The following is a 23,105-nucleotide window of genomic DNA, read 5'->3' on the forward strand; positions in this document are numbered from 1 at the left end:
CAGAAGAAACAACCTAGTTCTAAGGAGCAAGCTAGGGTTTAGGTTCTTAGGCAGCCTAATCCTACTCCTACTACTGCTGTTGATGTTCATGTCTCTAATGCTAGTATGAATGAGACAGTTCATGGTGCTGCTATTGTTACTCCTGCTCCTTCTACACACAAAGCCAATTCTGATTATGATTGGAGAATAGTTGGAAGAAAGCATAGAAGTCTTAGTGTGTCTCATCCTGTGCCAGATTTTTCTAGTTCTAATCCTTATTCTTCTTTGTTTGAAGATACTCACACTGTGCCTATCGAGGGTGATGGTAATCCCCCTCTGGGAGAATGATTGTTGTCTCTTGGAATATTAGGGGTTTAAATGACCCTAATAAAGTAGCTTCTGTCAAGAAGTTACTCTCTGAGCATTCTGTTGATGTAATTGGTATTCTGGAAACCAAGGTGAAACTGAAGAATTGTATCAAGTTACAGAAGAAGTTTGGCAAAGCTTGGTCTTGGTTTTGCAATTATGATCATTCTCACAGAGGTAGAATTTGGATTGCTTGGTTACATGACAAGGTGAATGTGACTGTTCTCTCTTCTCATGAGCAGTTTGTTCATGTTGATATTTGTTCTAAAGACTTACAGCATCATTTTTACTTTTGTGTATGGTCTTCACTCTATACATGATAGGGTCCCTCTCTGGACTGGTATTAACAACATTTCAGTGTCTGCTGATCCTTGGCTTCTCATTGGTGACTTTAATTCTGTTCTTTATGATGGTGGTAGGTTTAATGGTGCTCCTATTACTGACTGTGAGGTGAAGCACTTTAAAGAGTGTATTGAGATCATGGACTTATGTGAAATGAAGAGTAAGGTTTCTTTCTATTCTTGGAATAATAAAGGGCATGGTGATGATAGGATTGCTACTAGAATTGATAGAGGTCTGGTTAACAAGGCCTAGATGTCTATTTACAGTTTTTCTGAAGCTATTTTTCTCCCTCCCTTGCTTTCTGATCACTGTCCTATTTTGGTGGAGGTTTGTTCTCATATCCCTGGGAAGGGAAGGCCTTTCAGATTCTTGAATTTCCTTGCTGATCAAAAAGATTTTTGCTCTGTTGCTGAAGCTGGTTGGGTTAAAGTTTCTAAGAACACTGCTATGTCTGATATTTGGCAAAATTTGAAAACTGTCAAACAAGGTCTTAAGAGCTTAAACACCAAATGTCTTACAAATATTGATGATAGAGTGGATCAAGCTAATTCTGATTTAACTCAAATCCAAGAGAAGCTTGCTGTTGATATTACTAATGAAAATTAGCATTTACAGGAAGCTGATGCTATTGATCAAATTAAGCATTGGATGAATATTCAGGAGAACATATACAAATAGAGAGCTAGAGTGGATTGGATCAAGTTAGGTGACTCTAATTCTCACTATTTCTTTTCTGTTATGAAGCAAAGGCAAAGCAGGAATAGAATTGATTCTATTTTTACTGATCTTGATGTTCTTCTAAACGATCCTATTCAAGTGAAAAATGAGATTGTTGGCTTCTATAAGATTCTGCTGGGTACTAGAGCTCCCTCTTTGCCTGCTGTTGATATTCAAACTATGAGAGCTGGTAAACAGCTGGACCAAACTGGTATGGATGTCTTATCTGTAAAGGTTACTTATTCTGAAATTGATGCTGCTTTGGCTAGTATTGGCAATGACAAGCTTCCTGGTATTGATGGCTTTAATGTTGTCTTTTTCAAGAAGGCTTGGCACATTATTAAGCATGACATCTATACTGCTGTTACTCAATTATTTCAAACTGGTATTATTACTAAGCAATGGAGTCGCACTACAGTAACTTTAGTTCCTAAAGTTCCCCATCCTTCTTATGTTAAAGAATACAGACACATTGCTTGTTATACTATGGTTTAAAAGTTAATCTCTAAAGTGCTTACTCATAGAATTGCTCAGGTTGTGGGATCTATTTTTAGTGAATCTTAATCTGATTTTATCCCTGGGAAGCATATTGAGGATAATATTCTTTTGGCTACTGAGCTTATCAAGGGCTACACTCATAAATTTATCACTCCTAGATCTATGCTCAAGATTGATTTGATGAAAGCTGATGATTCTGTTGAATGGAGCTTTCTTAAGACTGTTCTTGAGGAAACTGGCTTTCCTCAAAGGGTGGTTAATTGGATTATGACTTGTGTATCCTCTGTCTCTTATTCTATAACGGTGAATGGTTTTCCTTCTAAGCCTTTCCCAGCTCAAAAAGGGTTGAGACAAGGTGATCCTATGTCTCCTTTTCTTTTTTCTCTTTGTATGGAGTATCTGTCTAGGTGCTTGAAAGAGATGACTCATGATCCTAATTTCAACTTTCACCCTAGATGTGAGAAGCTTGGTATTACTCATATGATGTTTGCTGATGACTTATTGATCTTTGCTAGAGCTGATGCTGGCTCTATTCAGCTTCTTTTGAATGCTTTTCAGAAGTTTTCTAATGCCTCTGGTTTGTCTGCTAACCTTAGCAAAAGTGAGGTATACTATGGTGGTTTGCTTGAAGCTGAAAAAGATAACTTACAAGCTATTCTTGGGATGAGTAGGGGTAATCTTCCTTTCAAGTATCTTGGTGTTCCCCTGTCTTCTAAGAAGTTGACTATTGCTCAGTGTAGACCCTTGATTGAGAAACTTACTGCTAGGATTGATAACTGGTCTGCTAGACATCTTTCTTATGCTGGAAGGTTACAACTCATTAAAAGTGTCCTTTTTGGCATTCAAGCTTATTAGGCTCAGATCTTCATTCTTCCCAAAAAGGTGCTTAGGGAAATTGAGTCTAGATTTAGGGTGTTTCTTTGGACTGGTAAAAATGCTTATTCTAATAAAGCTCATGTTTCTTGGAATCATATGACCCTTCCTAAAGTTTGTGGTGGTTGGAATATTACTTTGCTGAGTGATTGGAACAAAGCTGCTATTTGTAAGATTTTATGGGATTTAGCTCATAAATCTGATAATTTATGGGTTAAATGGGTCCATACATACTATTTTAGCAACAAGAATCTTTGGTCTACTACTATTTCTAATAAGTGCACTTGGGTTTTAAAGAAAATTTTTGGGTACAAGGAAGTTATTGACAGCATTGGTGGTTCGCCTGCAGTTACTCATAATGAAAAATGAGTATCTCTAAAGTATACTCTAAAATAAGACCTCAGCCTGATAAAGTGAGCTGGAAGAGGCTTGTCTGCAATAATCAAGCTTCTCCTAAGAGTATATTCATAACTTGGATGGCTTTGAAGAATAGAATGGTGACTAAGGATAGGCTTATTCAATGGCATATTAACTGTGATCCTTTGTGTTTCTTTTGCCAGAACTGTGTTGAAAGTGTTGCTCATTTATTCTTCTCATGCTCTTATTCTAGAGAAATTTGGCAGAAAATCCTTGATTTGCTGAAAATTCAGAAGACAGTTCAATGCTTTGAACTTGAACAGCAACGGGCTGCAAGGTTATACAGGAAAGCTAACAGGAAGTGTAGGCTTTATTTGATGTTCTTTGCTGAAATTGTTCATAGTATTTGGCTTCTGAGGAACAGTTTGTTGTTCAATGGTAGCTGTCAGCCTGCTGATTTGGTCTTCAGAGAGATTGTTTATAGGGTTGCAGTTAGGTGTTCTGAGTTTGATAGGAAATTCTTGTATTTTTGATGTTCTGGTTCTAGGTCTTTTATCTTGTAAGCTCAGGCTTGTCTGTTTTTGTTTGTTGCTGCTCTTGTCTTCTCTGGTCCTTGCTTCCAGAACCCTTCCTAGAAGGTGGCTAGAAGTTTGAGTCCATTTCTGGTCCTTGGTTTTGTATGGCACCCTTCCTAGAAGGTGGCTTGATAGTTTCTTGGATCTTTGGTGTTTATTTGACCTCTTTGGGTCTTGTGGTGTTTGTTGTTGGTTATAGCTTAGCTTGTTGTCAGTTGTAACTCTTTCTCTTTGGTAATAAAATTTATTATTTACCAAAAAAAAAGGAGTCTCCGTTGTTTTATAGGTACAACTCGAGCCGGACAGGTGTTCCTACCGTAACTCTCCGGAGGGACAAAAACACCAAAACATTTGGCGCCAACTGTGGAGAGAGTACCTCAAATATGCTTCAAAAGTCTATACCACTTCCTGATTCTACCAACCAGCAACCGGCTACTTAGCGGGGTAACATCAATACTCTTAAGCCAGAACATCAGCCTAAGGTCTTCACTGACCAGGTGGATGTGATTACCAAGTGGAAACGTATGTGGATGAGGATAGCTCATTCATTTCCAGATAGCGTCGCTCTAGAGAACAGCTGGAACGACATGCGAGCCACACGGGTCCAAGCAGGACCCCTAGGAGGCCAGAAGGGGTAACCTAAACGGCTAGAGGATCAGCTCCAGTCACCCGAGATGAGCACATGAAATTCATGAATATCTTCAAGGGTGGGATCAAAGATATGATCAACAAAGGCAGGGCAAGCCCAAGTAAGGGTCAGTCGGCAAGGAAGACTCCTCTAGAGAGGAGAAAACCTGTCAAGGATAAGCAACTGACTCCGGATCTATTGGGCAAGGAAGCTGAGACCCTTGATTGTTCCAAAATTCTTCTACCCCATAAGAATAAAAGAAACCCCCACTGGAGTGAACAACCGGTGGGTAACAAAATATCAACTCTTGACGCTCGAGAAATCATCACCTGCAGGGGAAGTCAGCAGCTGTCTGTGAAGCCTCTACCTCGAGCTTTCTAGACAGCTTCAAGAATACATTAGCAGGGAACACCCAATCCTTTCATGAGAGCCTTAAAGGCAATAATACCGTCCACTCTCGCCCTTAGATGATTGGGAATGCACCGTACGTACCGCCTATGGTCTACCGCTCGTATTCTCCTCACTTTATGCAACTGGCCTTGTTTGTGGGTAAGGCGGCATACAACAATGTCCAGCCATTAGACTAGCAGCTCTGTCTGCTCCGACTTGGTCAACAACTTTCTGAGTTCACCAGGGAAATAACTGAGGCGGCACAACCGCCCAAGGTTAAAAACGTGTTGGTAGGTACTTCTGATGGTACCTCCAACCGGAAAGACCATCTCATGGCATACACCAACCCCATGTACCTATAGGGGTTGGATGATGCCACGTGGTGTCGATGCTTCACGGCTAGATTGAAGGGCATCGCCTAACAATGGTTTGGCAACTTGCCAGCCGATTCTATTGATAGCTTCAAGAAGCTTGCTTTCTTGTTTGCTTCCAAATTCTCAATGAACATATATGCAAAGAAAATAAGTCTTGACTTGAGCACCGTTAAGCAGGGAGAGAGAGAAGGGTTACGCTCATAAGATGGGGTAGCCTTCACAAACTTCTTTAAGGGTCGTAGAGACGGGTTAACTTTAAAGTTCGACCTTGTTAGAAAAGGGGCATTCGCCCTACAGGCGGCCCTAAGAAGGCGGAAAGCTACATCCAAGCAACCGACCTCTGCTCGCTTGGTAGCGATTCAGACTCTAATAAGTCTGACAAACAGAAAGACAACTGGTTAGCTCAGCAAGCAAAGAAGAAAGAAGAGGACAAGGAGAGAAAAGAAGTCTAGGCGGTTGGTGATTCTTACCAGCCATCCCAGAAGAAAAATAAAGAGTTTAAATCGTACGTCCCCATGTACAAGTTTAACAAGGACTGCAACTCCATACTTTAGGAGATCAAGGGCTGGCTGTCTCTTGTGAAGCCAAATCCAATGAAAAGTTCCATTTAATCAAGGAACAAAAATAAATTCTGCCAATACCATGTGGAAGTTGGCCATGACACCAACGACTGCTTCATCCTTCAACGGGCGTTGGACCATCTAGCTGACAAAGGGATGTTGAAGTCCTACATTTCCAAGTCTAAAGGGACTAATACAAAGAACCCAGGGTAATTGTCTAAGAATCCTCAACTTACTAGTAGCTCGAAAACTAACAAGGAGCCGGTCTACACCATAGCAGGCGGGTTCTCATGTGGTGGCCTAATCATCCGGGGCACCAAGAGCCATCTTCGAAAGATGGACAAGGATGATGATGAGCAGTCGTCAACTAGCTCCACCTTCCCAGACGTTCTGATCACTTAGAAGGACAGGGGCAGCGTCCGCGCGCCCGCATGACGACCTGGTCTTCATCGAATGTAAGAGCGCCAACCAGCTGGTTGTGCGGATCCTTATTGATACCAGCAGCTCGTCGGATATCATCAACCAAAGGTGCTTGCAGAAGCTGAAGTAAAAGACCAGCAGCATTCACCCGGTAAACTACCCCCTGATTGTCTTTGGAGGGGGGATGGTGTACGTAGTCGGTCGGATTGATCTTCCCATTATGCTGGGAGAAAAAGGAGAAGGACGACATCTAGTCGTCAAGTTCTTGGTAGTTGAGGAGCTGACCGACTACAACATCAATTTCGGCTGTCCAACTCTCAACGAGGCTAGGGCGAAAATCATTCCTTCTCTCATGCTGATCAAGTATGAGAAGAATGACAGTTCTATTGGTTCCCTAAATGGGGATCAGAAGACGGCCTAGGAGTGTTACCTCTGAGCTGTCAAGCCCACTGTTTTCCCAGACGGCCAACAACATAGACCTTGACAATGTCAAGGACATCAACAAACCCCCACCAGCAGCCGGAAAGAAAAGAAAGGTTGATCAGCTGGTGGAGGTGAAGAAAGAGAAGAAATAACAATCACTGACTGGTGAACGGTCAAAAGAGCTCCGTCCCCAGCCGGTTGGTGAGCATATTGATATACCTCTGGATGACAGGTGTCCAGAGCGTACTATTAAGGTAGGGACGGTTGCATATGCTATGTTTGGTGCAGATCTACACCTCCTGCTGAAAGAATTCAAAGACGTTTTTGCCTTGATGAGATTTATGGACATCTGCGTACTGTTAAGAGATGCCATGCGTCAGCCTAGATCTTGTTGTCCACAAACTCACCGTGGATCCAAAAAATAAGCCCATCCAGCCAAACAAAAGAAATCACGGTTAGGAAAGAAGTTAGGCGGCAACTGCCAAAGCAAAAAGGCTGTTAAACGTTAGGATCATTGGGCCATGTAACTTGGCTATGTTTGTTGATTACACAGACCTCATAAAGGCAAGTCCAAAGGACAATTATCCACTCCCAAAGATCGACAGCCTGGTCGATTCTACAATCGGTCATGCCTTGATGAGCTTTATGGATGCGTATTTCGGGTTCTATCAAATACCCTAGTAGAAAAAAAATTAAGAAAAGACGGCCTTCGTCATTGATCAGGGGTTATTCTACTATACTGTGATGCTATTTGGCTTGAAGAATACGCCTGCTACTTTCCAGCGGATGATTAATACAGTCTTCATTAATCAAAATGGAGGGAATCTAGAGGCGTATATTAATGACATGATAGTCAAATCCAAGTAGAAGACCGATCACCTTGCTAATCTCCTACAATACTACACCACACTCAGGCGGCATAAGGTCATGTTAAACCCTATAAATGTGTCTTTGGTGTTGAGTCTGGGAATTTTCTCGGATTCCTGGTTGATCAAAGGGAGAAATATGCTAACCCCAAGAAGATACAGGTAGTGATTGACATGGAGTCACCCCGCACTGTCAAAGAAGTACAAAGACTAACCGGTTGCCTGGTGGCATTGGGGAGATTCCTCAGCCGGTCAGGTGACAAATGCCTTTACTTCTTTCAAGCAATCAGGTTGAAAACTAGGTTCAAATGGGGGGATGATTCTAAGGCGAACTTTCTAAAATTAAAATAACACTTGCACTCTTCGCCAAGGCTTGTTAGCCCGTTGCCCAAAGAGACGTTCTACATGTACCTAGCCGTCTTAGACAATGCCGTTAATGATGTTCTCCTTGCTGAAAGAGACAACATCCAGCTCCCGATCTATTTCATTATCCATGTACTTAGAAATGCTGAACTCTAATACCCCATGGTTGAAAATTTTGGCCTTTCTTTATATATAGCGTTCAAGAAGCTAAAACCATACTTTTAGCACATCCGGTGGTGATCTACACTGATCAACCCCTCAAGCGGCCAATGTCTACCTTGGAGTCATCCGGTAGAATGTTAAAATGGGCTATTGAAATACGAAGTCTTGAAATCACTTACGAACCAAGAAACACAGTGAAAGGTTAGGCGTTTGCTAATTTCATTATTGAAATGACACAGCTGGTTCCACCGGATAACCTTGATTAGGATTCAAAAGTGTATGTAGACGAGAGCTCAACAAAGAACGGTTGTGGTGTAGGAATTATTTATAACTATCCTAAGGGGGAAAAATTTTAATATGCACTATGGTTCAAGTTTAGGGCCTCAAATAATAAGGCGGAATATAAAGCCCTGCTAGCCGGAATCTACATGAGTAAGGCAGCAGGGGCAATAAAGATTGATGCATTCTCTGATTTATTGTTGGTCGTAAGCTAGTCTCAGGGTCAGTATGAAGCTACCCATCTGGAAATGATCAAATACCTTCAGGCAGTTAAAGAAGAGGTTTGGACACTTGAAGAATTTCATCTGAGTCAAGTGCCTAGGTCTGGCAACAACCAGGCGGATGCCCTGTCCGAATTGGCACCTTTTGCCTGCTGTGATATGCCTCGGTCAGTCTTTTGGGAAGTTCTTGAAAAAAGAAGCATATATAAAGAGCCCATTGGAATCCAGGACTGAAACTTTTCTTAGATGGATGGCATCCGGGCTTACCTGACAAATGGCATGCTTCCTGATTCACCACATGAGGCAGCCGTCACGAAGATACGAGCGACAAACTTCGAGATGCGAAATGGAGAAGTCTTCAAGCATGGTTTTTAAAACCTCTTTTGAAGTGTGTTACTCCAGAAAAGGGAAGGAAGTCCTCGAAGAGTTACATGTGGGATATTGTGCCTCTCATATATGTGGAAAATCGTTATCCGTTAGGGCCTGGCGGAAGGGTTACTTTTGGCTCATAATGCTCTATGGGCAAGACGCTAAAGAGATGGTGAAAAAATTTGACAAGTGCCAGAAATTTGGTAAGCTCATTCATCGTCCGGCTACTGACCTGACGGCAATCCATAGCCCAGTCTCGTTTGCTATATGGGGCATGGACATTTTAGGTCCTTACACGTCTGCACCAGGCGGAAAATGATGTATTTTTGTGGCTTTGGATTACTTCACCAAGTGGGTGAAGGTGGAGGCGTTCAAAAACAACAAGAACAAGGATGTCATATCTTTCATATGGAAGAACATCATCACCCGCTTTGGGGTACCTATGTCTATGGCATTTGATTATGGCCCTCAATTTAAAATGCCTCAGCTCAAAACTTTGTTGGGAGATCAAGGGATCTCAAATTATTTTGCATCAATAGGCCGACCTCAAGAAAACAGCCAAGTTGAAGCCTTCAAAAAACTCATCTCAAACGGAATCAATAAGAAATTTGAAAGAGCTGGTGGTTTATGGGTAGAAGAATTAATTCATGTCCTATGGGCCATCCAGACAACTACAAAAGGGGCAACCGGTGAAACCCCATTTCTCATTGTATACGGTGCTAAAGTCGTCTTGCCCATAGAGCATTATGAGCTGACTCTACGAGTCATGCTGTACGATTAAGAGGCAAACTAGGAGGCCATGCAACAAGCATTGGACTCACTCCCAGAACGCTTGGGCAATGCTGACTTGCGTCATTAGATTTACCGTTTGATAATCACTAGAGCCTACAACAAGAGAGTTTATAAGCGCCCTTTGAAAGTTGGAGACTTTATGTTACGAAAAATGGAGGGAACTTGTAGGGCCAATGAGCTTGGAAAGCTAACATCTAATTGGGAAGGCCCCTACTGGATCTATGATGAATTTAGGAATGGCACCTAACGCATGGAAACTCTAGACGATAGACGCATGCATAGAACTTGGAACGAAGATAACTTAAAAAAGTACTACTTCAGAGGGTTGTAAATTATTATTTTTTGTAAACAAGAGTTCTATCAATGGAAAGTGATTTTTTTTCCAATTACATTATTGTTTTTGTTGTTTTTACTCCGTCTGTCCAATGTACAGATGGACCATTCACATTTACTTTAAAAAGCTAAGTTTGAATCTTAGCAGCAAACAAACTACGAACAGAAAGGCTTAGTGGCTACACAACCGGTCTTGACTAAGACGTGAGACCTATGGCCAGATGGTTGCTTATTTTACAAAATCATCTGTTCTAGTATGAAACTTAGTGTCCAACACACACCTCCGGATGCAATTGTTGTAGAGAGAAATCTATTGTTTGCTCTACGTATGCATGCAGACGATAAAGATTGAACGACCTAATTGGACAACTCATAGCCGTCTGACTAGAATAATAAAAAAGACGATTATGTACGCGAGAAACTGGATGACCTACTGCATCAACCGGCTATCGACCGAAGTTCGTACATAGAAAATTTATTCCAAAATTGCACAGGTTTCTCTAATGGGGTAAATAAGCTGTGTAATGGCTATGCAACCACCCTAGACGGTTATCTACTGTTGGGATAAGAGGCTCGAAACGCCTGCTTCAATGGGCAGTTGTGCACTTGGTTTGGAGCAATCACCATTGTGATTAATTGGCTTATAAACATCTCATACTCCTCAAAGTATCAAACTTTTCCAAGCCAATCAATCAATCTAAAATGAAAACAACTACATAGTCGTCCTAGGGCAAGACAATCCAGATTACTATCTGCCGCATGCTTTTCATAAGTTAGGCAAAATATCAAGTATATATGAAAAAATCAAAATTCAAACGCAAATGCTATATACGCAAAACCGACTAAGTCGGAATACTTAATAAATAGAAATCAACACAAAAGTAGAATAATATTGTTAACCGTATAAATATCCGGTGAAAAGAAAAGAAAATTGTTGACCCGACTCCATAGTGGGTAAAACTACAAGATTACTTGGCACGCAGGCCGGAAGGAATGATAAATGGCATACTGCCGCAGAAAAACAGGTGGTTGGCTCAAAGCTGCTGAGGTTGCTGCTCGGCTGGTCCTGACCGGCGGAGAGGCTCGTTTGGTTGCATCAGCTGCCTAAGGTTGGTTGGCTGGGGCCTCAGCATTTGCATCAGCCATCTGGGGCCGGAGGGCTTGAATCCCTTGGCCTTCAGCATGTTCCCCCTCATCATCTGAGACTTCATATCCCAGCTTAGCTGCCCATGCCTTGAATTGTGGTGGAGTTGCCTCTCCTAACACTTGGGCATCATACAGCGCAGTGGCGTAGCAACACCTAAGTTTGTAGAATACAAAGTTTATGTCTAGGTAGAGGAGACCCCAAGAAATATTAAGGCGGGCCTCATTGTCTTGCTCATTTTCCTCCACTAGCCAGCTCTTCTCCTTGGCAAACTTATCCCGTTGCTGGTTCCTCAGATTGACCAGCTCTACCCCTAACTGGGCAACATCCGCCCAAAGCTTTGAATTCTCCTAATCAGGCAATTGTTGGTGGCGTCGTTAGCAGCCGTAAGGTTTCGAATCAGCTCCTCCTGTTTCAAATCTACTGCTTTAATCTTAAATTCGCACATATAATTAGCATATTCAGTAGAGTTGAGATTTTGAGTGGCCCTCTTTTTGGCATCATTTACATCTTATTGCTTTCACCTGAAGGGGCCTCGTAACCCATCCACTCTTAGCATCACCTAAAGAAGAGGGGGTCAGCCGAAGAGTTTAATACTTAACAAAATTAAAGAAGAAAACATGGTGTTAAGTTAATATCAACTTAACTCCGCCAGCTGGCCCATAATTCGGTTGAAATCCACTACCTGTAGATTAGGCACATAATTCTTCTCTAGACGGGTGAGGGTCGTCACCATCCGCTTAACAAACCCTGGAAGATCTGGCGCATTGGAGGTAACATCTGCACCATAAGAAGTACTTGGTCAGAAGGATGCAGCATAGTTGACATTCATTCGTTGTTGCCAGCTAACTGAACCTCTAGAGGGGTCAAACTTAGTCTTAACTCGCATAAAGTCAAGCGGCCAAGGAATTTCAATCCAATTCTTACCTTGTATTTGGGGTGAAGTCTGTGATTTTGGAGCTTCTCCCTCCCAGTCGTTGCCGCACCGGCTGCAACATTAGGTGGCTGGCTACGCTTCGATGTCGTAGAGGCATCCGATGCATTTTTTGTTGAGCGCTCTGAGTTTTTACTCGGAGTCTTCATAACATCACGAGTTTTGCCCCTTGTCGTAGGACGATCCGGGTTGGCAGAAGAGGTTTTCTGGGAAGGGTTTTTCTGGGCAGCCTTAGAAGTGGGTGTTTTTTTCCAACTCCTCACTCGGCCTCTTAATCAGATTTAAGATTGAGCGAGGAATGGTTTTGCCAGCACTTTGTAGAGAAAAGGCAAAACAGGTTACAACCATAAGAATGTTAGCCTCCTTTGCCTCGGCTGCTGCCTTCTTTGCTTGCAGATGTTCCCTTCGCAGGAGACTTAGCCGTAGGTTTCTCTAGTTCCACCATTTTCAGCGTTTCTTCTACAAGGAGCAAACAAACATTTAGGAAAAACAATTAAAAGAATTAAAGCGTATAAGAAGAGACGGTAATTTGTCGGATGTATAGTGGGTCTACCCTTGTTGAACGTCGTGCTAAGTCTGCAGGCGGACATGAATCTCTCATACATGAAAAAATGTTGATGGGGGATCCAGTTCTTTGGCATGACTATGTGAGTCCCATCCCCTAAGGGCTCAATCGTGATCTCGAAAAGTCCCGGCTCCATTTTTTGCTCGTAAGCTTTGGAAGAGATGCGAGGGTGAGCACACTTTCTACTTAGAAGAGCCGGTTCTCTATTGTACCGGCGCAGGGTCCGCTTGTGACTCAGCCTTGCAAAGGAGATCAGATAAAATTTCTCCTTCCAGTCGGTCCATTTGGACACTTTCAACCATGGGGAAGGGTGATAAGAGTATACTACGTCCACTGGCCGCTTGCGGCCTTGCTCATGTAATGCATGTGAGAAAAGGCGGCAAAGCTAGGCTCCAAATCCTGATGCTCGCAGATGACAATATAGCTCATAATATTGAACCACGAATTTGGGGTGAGCTTCCAGACGCCTATGTCGTACCGCTTAAGATATTTTCTTATCCCTCTATGAAGAGGGAAGCGGAGACCGGCTGCAATTACCGACTCGTAGCAGATAAAGTAATTATCAGCGTTTTCTATCCCATCGTCCCAAGCCATTACTGCATCCTCAAGCGAGACCTCTATTATCAAGCCCTTTCCAAAGGGGTTATCCTCTTGGAAATATTCAAAGTCGCTCCACAACAGGGAAATGTCACCCGGCAACATCCTAGTTATTTTAGGGTCCGGGAAAGTTGATGCTTTAGCCGGCTATTGGTAATCAGCCGCAAAATTGTCCTGATCGGAGCAAGATGCCTCTGCTCCTGATCTTTCGACCGCTTCTTCGCCGCGTAATTTATCTCCTGCCCCATGTGAGGAGGCATCCTTTTAACCGCCTACCTCCCTTATGCTTGAGCTAATGGGGAAGAGGGAGCCCTATCCTCAGAACCGCTTTGCTCCTCCGACTCGTCTTGCTCCCCATCCAAAAAACCTCATCTGTAGTTACTTCCCAAGCGCGTCGACTTCTCGGCTTAATAGCCATTTGCTTAAATCTTTCCATTGTGTCCTACACAAACACAGAGAGGGAGGGATTTGAGGATGAGCACAGTAGTTTCGACAGTTCAGAAAAGGCACCCCTATTCTAGATTCAGTCGTAACGGGAGACCGACTTAATGTCCTAGGCAGTGCCGTGTATGTGGATAGAGAGTCCACTTTTATTTTTAAAGACTATGTTTACAGACGGAACAAGAATGTATACAGAAGAAAAAGAAGAAAAAAGCTGAAAGAGGGTACAGGTGGTTACCTTACTTTAGCTCTGAATTATCTGAAAACTACAACAGAAGGTGACCGGGTGTTGTAAGTACGCACACAGAAATCTTGAAGATCTAATGCATGTGGGATCATAGTATCTCTCACTAGAATCTCTCTTTCCTTCTCTAGAAAACTTCTCAAAGATGTGTAAATGAGTGGAGAGAAGGGGGGTAAAACGGGGGCATCCATGTCACACCCAGAAGGTTAATAGACATGGTTGTTCTTCACCACTCACGGGGGCACACGTGTCACAGTTGTCACGTTGACCGCCATGTCACCCTTGTGAGGGGAAAATGTTTAGAGTAAAAATACCTAGACATGTGGACTAATCAGAGAGGTCCACGTGTCAAGTCTGGACAAGTCACCATAAGCCACTCACTAGTAGACACATGGCATTCTCAGATATATCTGAAGAATTGCGGCCTTCAAGGCCTAATTCCCAAGAAATTAAAGCCGTAATTGCGGCACTGCCCATAAAACCTAGGTCAGAATGACTTTGGGAGAGGCACTTTTCCAGAATGACCCTATAAAGTGGGATATATTTCCCCATTGTGGGGACATATTCAATCATTTGTTACATCCATTTTCTCTCTCATAAGATAACACCTGATCTCGGAATCCGAGAAGATCCCACCCTAATTTCCGCACCTATTCCTATTATTCAAGTTCTAACTTGATCTTCAGAGGCGGAGCTCCTACCACCTAGAGTTTTCGTTGTTTTTGCAGGTACAACTCAAGCTGGACCAGTGTTCGAGCTAAAACTTTCCCGAGGGACAAAAACACCCAAAACACCTCTCATTTGGTTGTAAATTTCCTCAAAGTCTTGATCATACATCCCCTCCATTCTAATTTGCATGTCCTTCATTTTGGCAATCACAGCCTCCATGTCGGGGTCGGAGAATTGATGTTGTGGATAATGAGGTTGAGGCTCTTGATGTTCTTGTTGTTGTTGCTATTGTTGTTGTTCATGTTGTTGTTAATTTTATTGGATTTGTTGCTCTTTGTTGAGGACATCTTCCATGTCATCATCATCACCGGGGAGACGATTGCTTTGGGGCACAAACCACACATTTGGAACATGCTAGTGAAGGGAGGGTAAAGAGAAGTTTAGAAGGTAACAACGATATACATTCCTCTTCAACCAATAAAAAACCTCTTTTTCATTGTTCTTTGCTTAGAATTGAACTTGCTTGAGTTGACCAATGTCAAGGTAGATATTGTTGGCTTCCCCCACCGGAGTACAAGAATGGATGTATCGAGCAAAATCAAGCTTGGTAGCTAATCTAGTCACCATGCTACCATACTGAATATCCCCCGACTTCTTTTTTTTTTTTTTTTTTTTGGAAAATATGAGAAATTTTATTACCAAAAGGAAAAGTTACAACTTACAAAAGTTAAGTTATAACAACCACCAAACTCCACAAGACCTGAAAAAATAGGCCAACCAACCGCCAAATAGTTCAAGCTCAATCTCCTGCCACCTTCTAGGAAGGGTTCAGGAGAAAGAGACAAGAACAACCTGAGCTCAAGTTTCCAGCCACCTTCTAGGAAGGGTTTTGAAAACTAAGCCCCAGGAACACATAACAAACACAGAGCAGGACAGACCTGCAGGCAAAAAAGACACCTCTTAAGCAAAAGTAAACCTCCACCTAGACTCAGCTGCAAAAGCAACAGGACTAGACAAAAGGAGGTATAACACCATAACAAAGTGCTGACAAAAAACCAGCGTAAACAACAACTGCACAAAAAACCAGCAACAACAGAACAATAGAAAAAAATAGCAACAGAAACCAGCAACAAAAGCAGGCTTCAGCAACAGCAAAGCTGGCTTGTAGCACCTGCATCACAGACTAGTAGAACAGCAACCAGCAACAGCAGCAGAAACCAGCCACAACAGCAGATTTCAGCAACAGCAGGACAAACAGCAACAGGTTCAGCAACAAAACCAGAACCAGCTGACTTGCTGCCTTGAACAGCAAGAGCACAACAATCAGCAACAACAACAGAAACCAGCAACAACAACTGGTTTCAGCAACGGCAACACAAACAACAACATGTTCAGCATAGAACCAGCTGATATACTGACCTGAACAGCAACAGAACAACAACAGCACAACAAGACAACAGTCAGCAACAACAACAGAAACCAGCAACAGCAGCTCCCTGAACCAACTAAGCAATCAAGTATAGACAACAGTAACAACAGCAGAAACCAGCAGCAGAACAGAAAACAGCAGTAGCAACAAAAAACAGCAACAACAACACAAACCAACAACAGCCTTCAGAAATTAAAAGAAACCAACAGCAAAGCAATTAGAAATCAGAATCCAACAACAAAGATCAGCAACAGTAACAGAAAAACAAAATAGCAGAAGCAGCTCCCTGAACCAACTAAGCAATCAAGTATTTGCTTCCCGCTAGGATTCTACTGGCTGAATGGAAGATAATATCCATAACTAGGACATCAACAGGCTTGCAACAACCAGTGAACAAAACTGCATTCCTCTGAATCAAAATACCATATACTGTTTCAGTGAAGGCAACATGGATCACTTTGTTTTTCAATCTGGAACTTCTACAGATTTTCTTCAACCATTCAATCTCATTACCAAACTACTGAACAGGCTTGGAAACATGTAAGATACTCAACACCTTGTTCCATACCTGTCTAGAGTACTCACAATCAAAGAATAAGTGCTGAACACTTTCATTGCTATTCAAGCACAAGAAACACCTTGGATCACAAGAAATGTGCCATTGTAGCAACCTATCCTTAGTGACAAGCCTATCCCACAAAGCTAGCCACAAGATAAATACACTTTTAGGGGTTGCTAAATTATGACAAATGACCCTCTTCCAAGGAACCTTAGGAACTTGAGGCCTAATAGCAGCATAAAGCTTCTTGATTTTCATCTTGTTGCCCTGTATGAAACTATCCCATCCCCCTTGATCATTCACAATATCTCTACAAATCAGAATCTTCTTCAAAAACCAAGAGCATTTGGCAGGGGTAGGAGTGGTCCAACAATCATTATGCTTGAAATAATAGATATGGAACCACTTAACCAAAGATTTCTTAGCAGGGGCAGAGGATCCAGTTCAAAGAAAGCACCTGAATCTAGCCTCAATCTCTTTCAGAATTTTCTTTGGCAAGATAAAGATTTGAACCCAATATGTCTGAATACCAAACAACACACTCTTCACCAACTGAAGCCTCCCAGTATAGAACAAGTGTTTAGCCATCCACCCTTGGATTCTAGCAGTCACCTTCTCCACCAAAGGCCTACACTGAGCAATATTAAGCTTCTTGGAAGAGAGAGGGACCCCTAGATACCTAAAAGGAATGGTACCTTGAGAAACACCAAGAAGCTCTCTCAGCTCTGTCTGAATATCAACAGAAACTCCTCCAGAAAAGACTTCACTTTTATCAAGATTAGCAGAAAGCCCGGAAGCACCCAAGAATTTCAAGAAGGCTTGGAAGAGAATCTTAACAAAGACACTATCAACTCTAGAAAACATCAATAGATCATCAGCAAACATCATGTGAGTTAGGTTTAACTTTTCACATCTAGGATGAAAGTTAAAATCAGGAGTTAACCTAAGCTCATCAAGGCACCTAGAAAAGGTATTCCATACCAACAGCAAAAAGAAAGGGAGACATAGGGTCACCTTGTCTTAAACCTTTCTTAGGTTCAAAAGGAGGGGCAGGAAAACCATTAATAAGAATTGAATAAGAGACAAAAGTAAGACAAGTCTAGATCCAGCTAACAAATCTCTGAGGGAAACCAAGCTCCTGCATAACAGTAATCAAGAATCCCCACTTAACTGAATCATAGGCTTTCTTCAAATCCACCTTAACCATGCATCTAGGTGAGATAAATTTGTGATCATAGCCTTTGATCAATTCAGTTGCAAGAAGGATATTGTCACCAATATGCTTGCCTAGAATAAAACCTGTTTGGGCATCATCAATGATCTCACCAATGATAGTAGCAAGTCTAGCAGTTATGACCTTAGAAATGAGCTTATAAACCATAGTGCAACAAGGTATAGGTCTAAAATCCTTAACATGGGAAGCATTAGGGATTTTAGGAACAAGGGTGATAGTTGTGCAATTCCATTGCTTAGGCAAGGTCCCTTTAGTAAAGAAATCAATAACACTAGCATAAATATCATCTTTCACAATATGCCAAGCTCTCTTAAAGAAAAAGGAGTTAAAGCCATCAATACCAGGAGCTTTAGTGTTATCAATTCCCTTAAGGGCAGCATCAATTTCAGCATGAGAAAAAGGCTGAATGAGATAACTCTGAGCAAAAGAGCTAAGCTGTTTACCTCTCCTCATAGTAACAAGGTCAACAGCAGGAACCCAAGAAGCCTGAATCCCTAAAAGAAACTTATAGAAGGAGATAACTTCATGAGAAATAACATTTGGATCCTTAAGAAAAACCTGGTTAGAGTCAAAGATGGAGTCAATTCTATTCCTTGCTTGTCTATTCTTCATCACTGAGAAAAAATAATGAGAATTGCCATCTCCAATCTTAATCAAGTTGATCCTAAATTTTTGTTTAAAGTTACTTTCCTGAATATCATTCCAGTGTTTGACAACCTTAATTGCATCAGTTTCTTTAGCATATAATTCCAAATCATCAGGATTCTGAGCCATTAAGTTCTGAATTCCATCAAGCTCAACATTAGCTTGATCAATCTTCTCCTTAATGTTGCCAAACTGCTTGCTATTAAGAGACTTGATTCTAGACTTCACATAATTATGCTTCTGCCAAACAGAACTACCAAAACCCCAAGCCTGAGAAACATTATTAAGGAAATCAGGATGATCAGCAATACAGTTTAGAAACCTGAAAGGTCTACCTCTCCCAGCAGGGGCAGAACAAATATCCAACAAAACTGGACTGTGATTAGATAAAGAAGGGGGGAGATAGACAGTCTCAACATGCCCATGAGAGGCCAGCCAAGCTTGGTTACCAAAGACTCTATCAATCCTAGAAAGAGTTATAGGACCAGTGTGAGCCTTATTTGACCAAGAGTAGAAGGCACCTTTGCTCTTGACCTTAGTGAGGTCCAAATCATCAACCAAACTCGGAAATCTCTAGTCTCATAATCAGTAACATCAGTGCCATGAAACCTATCTGAAGTATGAAGAACATAGTTAAAGTAACCAGCACAAAGCCAACGAGAATGCTGAATAGAGATTTTCCTGATTCCTTCCCACATAGGAAGCCTATCATGAATAGAGTGAAGCCCATAGACAACAGTGAGATGAATTTGAGTAGAAAGATCCTTAGAAGAGACACTATAATGAATAAACTGTTCATGAATCTTCAAGACATTGACAGTTACTCTATCTGCATTCCAACCAAGCCAAATCCTCCCTTTGGGAGAATGATCATAATTGCACAACCAAAACCAAGAAGAGCCAAATTTCTTCTGATAAGTAAGAACATTTTTTTATTTGACTTTTGTTTCAAGAAGACCAATAACATCAACTGAATGAGAATGAAGAAACCTCCTTACAGAGGCAACCTTGCCAGGGTTATTCAAGCCCCTGACATTCCATATAAATAAATCATGACACCAAAGGGGGATTAACCTCACCCCCGCTTGGATTTATCATAAAACCACCTACACCATCCATTTCATTTGCAAATAGAGCAATAAAAGCATTAGAGGTAGAAGCAGGCTGATTAACCCTAGTTTGCTGGCTTTTTGTCTTCTTTCCCACTATTCTCCACCCCTCATTTGAGTTTTGAGAAGTATGAACCTGTGGGGCGACAAAAGATTGCCCATGAACAGAAGCATCAACATCAACAACAGGAGGAGCTTGACTAGGCTTAGCAACCCAGACTTGCTGCACTTTAGGAGCTACATTTACAGGCTGCTTAGGAGCTGCAGTCACCGAATGCTTTGGAGCTGATGACACTTTAACAGAACAATCATGGCCCACTTTATTACACTTAGAGCAAAAGGGTGGAGTCCATTCATAAACTACCTTGAGTTCCAGAATTGCCTTCAAGGGGCTTTCCACAAACATAGACTTAGGCAATGGCTTGGTAACATCAATTTCTATTAGAACTCTAGCAAAAGAAACTCTTAGTTTTCTTGTAGTACATTCATCAGAGAAAATTGGTACACCAAGCAAACTACCAATACGACTAAGAGTTTCAGGACCCCAGCAATTTAAAGGTATGTTTGGGAACTTAACCCACAAAAGAATAGTTCTCAAAATCTCTGCACCAAAATCAAATTTAGGACTCCAAGGTTTAATAATTGCTGGTTTTCCCATGAACATTTGCGGACCAGAACAAAGAATAGTATCCTTATAACTAATTGAACAACAATTAATGATAAAATACCCATCATCATGCCAAAAAATTTCGGGTTTTTGCACATCACACCATTGTTGAACTATGAAACGATGAACAACAACAATAGTAGGGTAATGACTAACAACATAAAAAACTAAAGCATTAGACCATTTCCTATTACCTTCCATGAGTTCAGATTCCTTTATCTTAGCAACTTGCTTCCCATTTTGAACAACCGGTGCAAAGAAGAACAAAGCATCTCCCTTAGCAGTTAACTTCCCAGAAAAAGAGCTTCGATCTTCACCATCCTTATGTGCGTTCTGTTCCGGAGGAGGTAAAGTGTGAGAATCTGTGGTAGCTGGTTCAGATCGATGAGCTGCCGCTTCAGCATCCAATGGAACAGTGCAATTCGAAACCCTAGTTACTGTTTTATTGAAATTCGAAGATGTTGGTCTAGCAATGGCTTCAGCAAATAGGGAAATGGTTTCAGTATCACTTCGGGGAATAGAACCACAGGCCGGATTGATCAATTCCGGCGCTGGAGTGATAAGCTCGTCCACCTTCTGAATCGGGCTTGGAACAAAAGTTGTGCTTGAGTTCCGCAAATTCTGTAAAATTTCATCAGTAGATATTCTAAGCTGTACTAATTGGGGTGTAGATTTATTCTGCTTCATCTTCTTAGCCATCGAAGCTCAAGATTGATGAAGAAACCGATCAAAATTGATTAACCATGGAGAAGAGGAAGAAGAGAGAAAGTCAACGAAAGTCAACCCCTTAACCTAGCTTCCCCCCCCCCCCCGACTTCTTACTATGCATGTCCATGCAATCCTTCTAGAAAATGCGCCCAAAGTTAACCCTTCCTCGTGACTCCTCTCTTATTGCAATCCAAAGAACCACCATCTCGGCCTTCGAGATCTTTCCCAATCTTGCTTTTAGAAGACCGAGTATCCCAAGAGCCGATAAAGCACACGAAGTTAGGGTTAGGAAATATCACTCGCTAGAGAGTAGCAGGCGGTGAACTCATCAAATCCCAAGATATAATACCACCATGCACGCATTTTGGGCAAACCCATAAAAGAACTCATGCTCAGGAAAGAGAATATCCGCTCTTGGATGGAAATCAAGGGTCGCAGAATTCGGCCAAAGACATGGTCCTCACAACATTGAAGAATTGATAAAAATATTTGGAAATCCTTGTCACCAAATGGAGTGGAAGTTATAGAAGCTAGAAACACTATAGTAGGCTCAAGGTAGGTTCGGTAGCATGTATTAACAAAGCTACCTATCCGAAGGTTATCAAACAAAACTCATAAGTCCTCATCAATCCCCAATTTGATCTTACTCTCTCGATGATTATGCCGTGAGGGCTTTATGGTTTGTTTTTTAAAGTCAGCAAAATGTGGTTTACGGCTTAGATTAGAAAATCGTCTTTTGGCAATCGTAGAGGATCATTGTTTGGTAGTGTTTGAGATGAGGGTGAATTTGTGGGTGAAGGTTTTCCTATCATGTTTGCGGTGAGGGTTCTCTTTTTGGGGTGAGGGTTTTCCTATCATGTTTGCTTCACAAAGTTCATAACCAAAATTCAATAACAAACTCCACTATCCACTATCTACCACAATTACAATCCAACCACAACACTACCACAACACTTAATTCAACAAACCACCACTCAAACACCAACTTACTACCAACAATTCCAAATTTCAATCTTCTTCAAAGAGCCACCAAATTTCATAATTTATCTATACAATCAACTACACAATGCGAGGCAATTTCAATCTACAAACAAGACATATAAGCATCCAATTTACCCAAACATTAATCATAATCAACAAAATCAATACTACTACTATTCACAAGTAAAAAATAATCAAATTCTCATACAAATTTATGTAATAATGCAAAAGAAAAGGAGAGAAGATGATTATACAATACAAGAAGCAAATTTGGTTAACTTTTGAGCTCCAAAATCCACCAAAACAAAAAGCCCTAATTTGCTCTTCAATGGAGGAAAGAGAATGGAGAATATGAAATGGAGGAAAGTAGTATGAATTTTTGTGAAAATGATGAAATTTGAGTAGGAATTTGGTAATTTTGTGAGGAATTATGAGGATTTGAGTGAAGAATATGATTTTTAAAGGTTAGGGTTTCTTGGAAAGAGAGAAAATGGTGCGGACGAGGGTGAGGGTATGAAATGTGGGAAAAAGCTGACTTTTTGTGAGGCCGCGTAGCAAGGGTGCGCGCCGGCGCCTCTGTTGTTTCTCTTCTTTACTAGGTTCTTCTCTTAGTGCGTTCAACTATGAGCTCTATGCATCATTATCATCCCGGAATTCCTGAACCCACTAAACACATCAGTTTCAAAATGCCTTGGTAGTCGGTTCAAAATCCCAAATTAATGAGAGCACCATAATTAACTCACCAAGCACAAATTCCCTTCTCATTTAAGCACAATTTATAAAAATTCTTTCCTCCTTGATTACCTTACCCTTTTAACTCGAAATTCAAGAAAATCGATCATACTCTCATCATTTATCATGAAACTCCTTCCCATTATGCTCACGCTCGTTTGAGGGGTCCGAAACCCATGAAAACAACCTATTAATCCAAACACAAAACAAGTGAAAGAAAGAAAAGCAATTTAATGAAAACTAAGAAAGATAAAATCAAAAGAAAAAAAGGTTGGAAAATTCTCACTAGTAATTACATATTTTTTTTTTTCAATGGTAAAGGGTGCAACTTTTGATTATCCTTGGTAACAAAACATTAATATGATTAATCAAATGGTAACTTGTGTTTAAGTATTTGTTAATTATTTAACTAGGGTTTAGGTCTGGAGATGTGAAATGACAAATTTGACCCCATTTATTTTACCCTAACCAACTGTGTCTAATAAATTTCAGTGAAGGGGTTTGAGCGTTCATCTTCTTCAGTTGGAAAAATTGAACTCAGAGTATTGGAAGGCAATTTG

At 41.3% G+C, this 23,105-nt stretch overlaps 2 protein-coding genes across 2 annotated transcripts; one reads left to right on the plus strand and one right to left on the minus strand.

The window, feature by feature from the left end:
* Window positions 1-3,140: 3,140 nt before the first annotated feature.
* Window positions 3,141-3,665, plus strand: LOC110730425. The gene has a single exon (XM_021910230.1). The coding sequence runs from the start codon at window positions 3,141-3,143 to the stop codon at window positions 3,663-3,665; it is 525 nt and encodes a 174-aa protein (XP_021765922.1).
* A 13,903-nt stretch (window positions 3,666-17,568) lies between these two features.
* LOC110730426 lies at window positions 17,569-20,823 on the minus strand. The gene is made up of 3 exons (XM_021910231.1): window positions 19,423-20,823; window positions 18,907-19,259; window positions 17,569-18,814 (listed from the first exon to the last, which is right to left on the minus strand). The coding sequence occupies exons 1-3, from the start codon at window positions 20,821-20,823 to the stop codon at window positions 17,569-17,571; spliced, it is 3,000 nt and encodes a 999-aa protein (XP_021765923.1).
* Between the last annotated feature and the right edge of the window lie 2,282 nt (window positions 20,824-23,105).

This window comes from Chenopodium quinoa, unplaced genomic scaffold, assembly GCF_001683475.1.
Source record: "Chenopodium quinoa cultivar QQ74 unplaced genomic scaffold, ASM168347v1, whole genome shotgun sequence".
In the NCBI taxonomy this organism is placed as follows: domain Eukaryota; kingdom Viridiplantae; phylum Streptophyta; class Magnoliopsida; order Caryophyllales; family Amaranthaceae; genus Chenopodium; species Chenopodium quinoa.